Genomic DNA, 6,526 nt, shown 5'->3' with positions numbered 1-6,526 from the left:
GCTGTGAGAGATGAAGAGATGAACACAGAGATAGGGAGAAACAGCCTGAGAAAGAATAAACAGAGAGATTTGATTTAAATCCCACCAGACTCCAAAAATGGATGATCAAAGTGTAACAATCCTGAACAAATTTCAAAATTTATTGCATGCTATGCTAACTTATCACATGTGGCCTATAGAGAGAGTAATGATATGGAATTAAAATGATTTTTATCAGCGTTATGTCGCCTCTGCAGTGAAACCAAAGCCACAGACGGATATTAAGACATCAGATCATGACCTCATCTGGAGTTTTAAGCAAATACCAGAGATTAATGTCAACATGTCCTGGCACAATAATAATAATAAAAAAACATCGATGGGATCCTTTTTCCCAATAAAACATGAATCAACTGAACTAAAGAGAGCCAGTGGCGCTCATTTACGACTTCGTTATGGTAGAACTCCTCCTAGTGGCCACATGTGGGACTTTTTTGTCCTCAAAAAATCCACTCAACTTCATTTAACTGTTTCCTTCCTCAGAAATGAACCAAATGTCACATATTTTATATCCCAAAATGTCCATTTATTTTCTCATTTCAATTTTTACAAACTATATATATATATATATGTATATGTATATGTATATATTTTACAAACACCACCTTTAAAAGTTTACAAAGTACAAAGAGGAGGTACATTACCTAGAAGGAAGATCACTCAGTTTCCACACATATTCCAACTTGATTCTAATGCTTTTAGACGTGTGTCATGAGGTAAGGATTGAAAGAAATCAGCTAAATAAACCGAGATGGGAAAGACAAATGTGTGATGTCACATTAAAATACAGGAGCCCAAATACTTTTCTTTTTATCCACATTGAATCTATTATTACCATAACATGCATCATGATATTAGATCATTTCTGCCTCTCTCAGAATTCATGAGGATTATCGACTTGATTTTTTAAAAACTGCTCATTAGATGGGGTTACCATCTTTTGTCGGCTTGCAGTGGATGGTCATAATTACATTATAAATGGCTGTAACCTGATTTTTTTCACTTCACTATCCACCAGACAAAACTGTAAAATAAAAAAAAAAAAAAACAGCGATGATCTCAGAGGCCTCGGATCAAACTCTTATACGGTGCTATTGTTGATGTGTTTCTTTGGGTATGAAAGCGAGGGAGGAGGGGGAGGTGGGGAGGGGGCTGCAAAAGTGAGGAGTGACCATGTGTGTTTGACAGGAGTGTTTTTGTGGATGGATTCTCTCTTTCTCCCCCGATATTGTCTGGAGTGGATTGTGGAGGCGGTAGCTCTGAGAACAGCTGCTTCTGACAAACACTGCGTAAACACTATGTGTGTCACTTGGGGATTGAGTGTGTGTGTGTGTGTGTGTGTGTGTGTGTGTGTGTGTGTGTGTGTGTGTGTGTGTGTGTGTGTGTGTGTGTGTGTTGAATGGGTGGTAGGACACTTTGCAAAGAGGAGACTAACCATCTATCTGACAGCCATTTGGTCTGTTTGAGACACATGTTCCATGGCTACTAGCTATGAGTCCTCTTTTGGTAGCAAAGAGATCTATCGACAAATAAAAGCAAGATAAATTAACTGATTTCAAGCCTCCTTCCAACAGCAGCTTCCTATTTGTATGTCAGAGACTGACACAAACCTACATCAATATAAAACAAATCACCTGAAAATGGTTGCAATTAATGCCAATTCATCCTTACAAACTAAAGAGGCAACTTAACTGTGACTGCAGTTGCGTGTGTGTGCATGAGTGTTTGAGCTGTAAGCATGTGTGTCCGTGTAGAGCAATAAGTGAGAGAATACATGAGTGTATGCGCGTCTGTGTGTGTGTGTGTGTGTGTGTGTGTGTGCGTGTGTGAGCAGGCTGATATCACTGTCCTCCGTTATAAGCATAGTCTGCCTTGTTGTGCATGACCAGTCTGTTCTCCACGAAGTAGAAGCTGTCTGACCGGGTCTCATAAGGACACTCCACCATCTGACGGACTGCAAAACACACAATAAAGCATGTCAGTGACCCAGCAAAGGCTATCTGACATGCATGCAATTACAACAGCATAGATACGTACAGAAAATAGAAAAAACTTTAAAAATTGGGTCAGTACTGATTAAGCAACTGAAATGTCCAAATGGTTATGAAGTTCTTTTGCTCACTAGGAAGAACTCACAACATGTTATGTTAGCCAGGCGTTTGACAAGTAACATAATGTATTATTTTGTAAACAACACAAATGGTTCAGATTTTTCCAGTCTGTCTTAATACAGTACTGAAATTTGCATTATGTACAGTGACATATGCAGAAGATTTGTCTAAGTTAGCGCGAATAGCCAAATTAAATTTGGTATCTTCCAAAGTTTGGGTCTTTTCCCCCCCCAAATTCTCTCATTTTGTTTCATGTGCCTTAGCAGAGCAGTACTTGGTGGTAATCACATGTAGATTCACTGGCAAGAAACTTTCACAGACTGTCAGGGTTTAGATAATCACTTGATTTGGCTAATTCAAACCATTGAAGCCTCATATTAGCATTGGCAGAACTTTAAACTATGTTTTTTATTTTAAACAGAACCAGACTGTAGCAAAGTGTTGATTTTTTTTTTTTTACAGTGCTTTTGCATTAGAAAGACCACTGTGGACATGTGGAAGAATTGCAGGTTTAGTATCGTATGTATAGTAATAAAACAGGCTTGAAAATCTAAACTTATTCTTTTAAAAGTTACAGACATCCCATGATTTTTTTATTAATAATATGTACATTTATGCTGTCATATATTCTAAAACAGAATCAGATCCTCTACTATATAATGGCAACCAGTGGTCTAAGTATCGGCTATTTCATCTACATTATGACACACTGTCTCATAAATTAGGGTCTATAAATGCACAAATTAATTAAATTATTCGATTGGCAGGATCCAGTGTCAGGTTGAACATAGTCTCAGCAGACCGATCTCTATGTCTGACAGTGCTGGTGTAGAATGGTCTGGCTGCATCCCATTGTTGTGCAATATGGAAGACATGCTCTGGCTTATTATCTCTGCCAGGAGGTTATGTAATCACCGGAGTTTGTCCATTTGTCTGTTTGTCTGTTTGTCTGTTAACAGCATAACTCAAAAAGTCTCTTCCGGACATCCTGTAAAAATTTGGTGAAAATCCATCCATGACTTTTTGAGTTATGCTGTTAACAGACAGACGGACAGACAGACAGACAGACAGACAGACAGACAGACAGACAGACAGACAGACAGACAGACAGACAGACAGACAGACAGACGGACGGACAGACGGACGGACGGACAGACGGACAGACAGACAGACGGACAGACAGACAGACAGACAGACGGACGGACAGACAGACAGACGGACAGACAGACGGACGGACAGACAGACAGACAGACAGACAGACGGACAGACAGACAGACAGACGGACAGACAGACAGATGGCCTGGCGGAGGTATGCGCTCTCCGAGTGCTTTTCTAGTTTGTATTTCTTCAAACAGTCATCTTGGGCAGGGCTAAGAACAGGATGCATTGACGGCGTTAATTCAAAAAAATGTCACAGGAATGATTGTCAACATTTGAGAACAGTGAGATAAGCACTGCCATTAAAATGGATAATTCCCTAACTAGCAGGGCTTTTTATTGCACAATACAAATCTTCAGCAATACTTGAAATTTTCAGCACGTGGGCTGCTGCCCGGAGGTTGTTGTTTCCTTTCGTGAAGGTGATTTTAAAAACAGTAAAATGTAAATAGCAGCAGAGAAGGAGAAAGCATGTGAGATGCACCTCCACTGGCTGGCTTAAACCTGCAGTCTACATCTGGTGACTCGGACTACGTTGAACAAAACTGCATGTGGCTGGTGTAAGAGATGAAAGATTTTGTTCGTGATGTGGGTTGCTGGTGCCTTCATCACCCAAAGCCTCACTTCAAAATGATCATCTCACCACATGCTTGATAAATATTTTAGATAATGTTACATTTACTCTACTTTGACACATGACTCAGAAGGAATCAAAGATGCCCTTTCAGGAAATATCACTGGTAAGAACTGCTGATCTGTTCCTATGGTATGCACATGGCAGACAAATGCGTCAATCTGAGCGGTCTTTCCCTAGACAAACAACACTGGACACAAAAATGTGACAGTCTCACCCAGGCTCCAGTATACCTTGATACACTCATGACAGGGAGTTTGGGCATTTGTAGGTTCTGTAATGGTTTTGGGTTTTGGACAGATGACTCACCGAGGCTCTCAGACAGCTGAGGAAACTCATAGATATGTTCACAGGTATTTCGGCTGTTTGGGATACAGAAGCCAAAGTCAAAGTCGAAGCTCTTCAGCAGGTGATCACGGAAGTAGTGCCTCTCGATCATGCGGAAATTGTTTAGAGGCCGGTTGCCAACTGTGAATTCCACCCTGATTGTACAAAGAAAGGAAAAAGCAGATCAAGGTGTTACAATTTTAGGTCTGGTGTTCATGTGTGATTCTAACATTGCTGCAGTCAGTGGCAGCGATAAAAATAATCAGTGTGGGTGTGTAGTTGATAAAAGATAATACTGCGTTTGCTTTCATTGTTTGTGCATGGAACAGGTCAGGTGTGTGTTGATGAGGTGTGAGTCACTCACGTAGCTCCCACAGTCCGCAGCCGCAGGAAGGCTGGAGTGAACTGGTAGCGTACAAATCTACCTGCACTGGCATCTGCCTCTCTGTTCTCCTCATCATCATCTGACAAACGCAGGTGAAGACGATGAAGACATTTAGCATGATTCACACTGCAGACTATTTTTAATCAAAACAACCGGTGATGGATGCTTCCAAACCAAGCAGCCTGCTTATTTTAAGCCGCTAAGATGCAGCTGTCAGCAAAGTCAAGACATTCTTGTTTAAAGGTTTAGCAAACACATACTTCACAGCTGCACTCACATTGCAGGACAAACACAGAAACAAAACATGACAAGGAGCAGGCTCATATGCAGTACCTGTATGTGGTGGTTTGGCAATCTCAAATAGGACCGTGTCAGTCTCCAGGTCTCTGATTTTAAAGCGAACAAAGTCGATGTTATAAATATTTTCCTCAGGTTTACAGAGGTACCCTGCAACAGTGACAGACATGAGTTAGAAATCATCTTCAAGACTTTGCAGTTAATTTGTACACTATTAACCAAACAGATTGTTATGACAAGAACCTGGTCCAGACAGGTAAAAAAAATTCTAATGATGTCTTTTTGCTCGTGCACACAACTTTGCATGCATACATGGCAGTATATAACCATGAAAATAAGATAGGGAAAAACTACTGTACAGGGCTACAGTATCATGACAGAGCTAAACATAGTATATCTCACTATATATTCTGGTTTTAAGAATTAGACTGAAAGCATCAATGATACCTTAAGAAAGAAATGAAGCTTTTTATTTAGTTTAATTTCATTTCATATTTTATATGCTGGCTGAAAAGCTGTAAATGTAGGCTGTGACACAAATAGGGAATCTGGCATGCTGTGTTGCTCCTGTTATTTAATACAGCCCATAAAAAGGCCTGTGTGGTGAGTTCTGGTTTTAGTATCTCAATGGTGCTCTCAGATTTGTGTCAGTTTGAAGTTAGCTGAAGTCATCATGTCACAAAACTCCTAATATTACACTGCCCGTGCCAAATGAGCTGCTTAAAAACTGTGAATGACTAAGAATTGTTTGCGTTGTCAAATATGCAGGCCTATTTTCCTTGCAATTATAACATATGTGATACTTAGTACCTCCATTTTCGTGGGACAGTTGTGTTAGCTTGTATAGTTTAGCTCATTTCTGTATTTTCAATGTAAATGTACTGAACTTGGTTACATTGCGTTAAAGCAGCAAACAACAAGAAGCCACAGAGAGACTCAAACCTCGGGTAGCTACTCTCAGTCCGAGCACATCCTCCGGCGTGATGTGTCCGCTCTGTGTCCGCAGGTCGTCCTCCGTCACCGGCCTGCTGTCCACCTGGCTCCTCCGGGACTTGAGCCTCTTCAGAACCCCTCCACCGGGCTTGCGGTCCCGTGGAGGAGCCGCAGTGCCGTGCCCGCCGCCGCCGCCGCCGCCGCCGCCGGAGACATTTTCAGCAACAGGCGCGTCGCTGCGGGCTTTGGCTCCGCTCATCGCTCACCTTCCTCGGCTTCCCTCGCGTCTGTCTCTCCGGTAAACGCTGGGAGACGAAGCAGAAGAATAAAAGGAAGAAGACGAAGATGGCGTCGTGGATGTCGAGTGGAGGTAGAAGTGTCGGTGAAACGGTCAAGCTCTTGTTTTTGTGAGCACATGCTGTACAGTTGCCATGACAACTTGTTCTGTGAGCCAGGGGAAGGAGTCGCAACGTCCAGCAGGGGGCGACCGAACCAACAGGAACCTTCAGGGAACCTCCAGAGAACGTTACCTAAGGTCCCGCAGAGGTTCCCGCATAGTTGACTTTTGTAGAATTGTACAAGAAAGTTGCAGTCTGTTGTAAACAAACAGGAACTTCCAGAGGATCTTCAAGGAATTTTCCC

General features: G+C 41.8%; 1 protein-coding gene across 1 annotated transcript; it reads right to left on the bottom strand.

Annotated features, from left to right (window-relative positions):
* Window positions 1–543: 543 nt before the first annotated feature.
* Window positions 544–6,505, bottom strand: LOC110955479 (protein unc-119 homolog B-like). The gene is made up of 5 exons (XM_022200495.2): window positions 5,894–6,505; window positions 4,988–5,101; window positions 4,634–4,733; window positions 4,252–4,424; window positions 544–1,993 (listed from the first exon to the last, which is right to left on the bottom strand). The coding sequence occupies exons 1-5, from the start codon at window positions 6,141–6,143 to the stop codon at window positions 1,881–1,883; spliced, it is 750 nt and encodes a 249-aa protein (XP_022056187.2). The 5' UTR covers window positions 6,144–6,505; the 3' UTR covers window positions 544–1,880.
* Window positions 6,506–6,526: the final 21 nt, after the last annotated feature.

Source organism: Acanthochromis polyacanthus, chromosome 5, assembly GCF_021347895.1.
Source record: "Acanthochromis polyacanthus isolate Apoly-LR-REF ecotype Palm Island chromosome 5, KAUST_Apoly_ChrSc, whole genome shotgun sequence".
In the NCBI taxonomy this organism is placed as follows: Eukaryota; Metazoa; Chordata; class Actinopteri; family Pomacentridae; genus Acanthochromis; species Acanthochromis polyacanthus.
Note: the sequence above shows the minus strand (reverse complement) of the source record. Positions and strands in the feature narration are given on the sequence as shown.

Bases quoted from the DNA above. Each gene is read 5' to 3' on its own strand.
- LOC110955479 (XM_022200495.2), bottom strand. From the start codon at position 6,143: ATGAGCGGAGCCAAAGCCCGCAGCGACGCGCCTGTTGCTGAAAATGTC. The intron at 5,102-5,893 runs GTTTGAGTCTCT...TCACTGTTGCAG, and splicing joins ACTGAGAGTAGCTACCCGAG to GGTACCTCTGTAAACCTGAG. The intron at 1,994-4,251 runs GTGAGTCATCTG...TGTGTTTTGCAG, and splicing joins TCAGCTGTCTGAGAGCCTCG to TCCGTCAGATGGTGGAGTGT.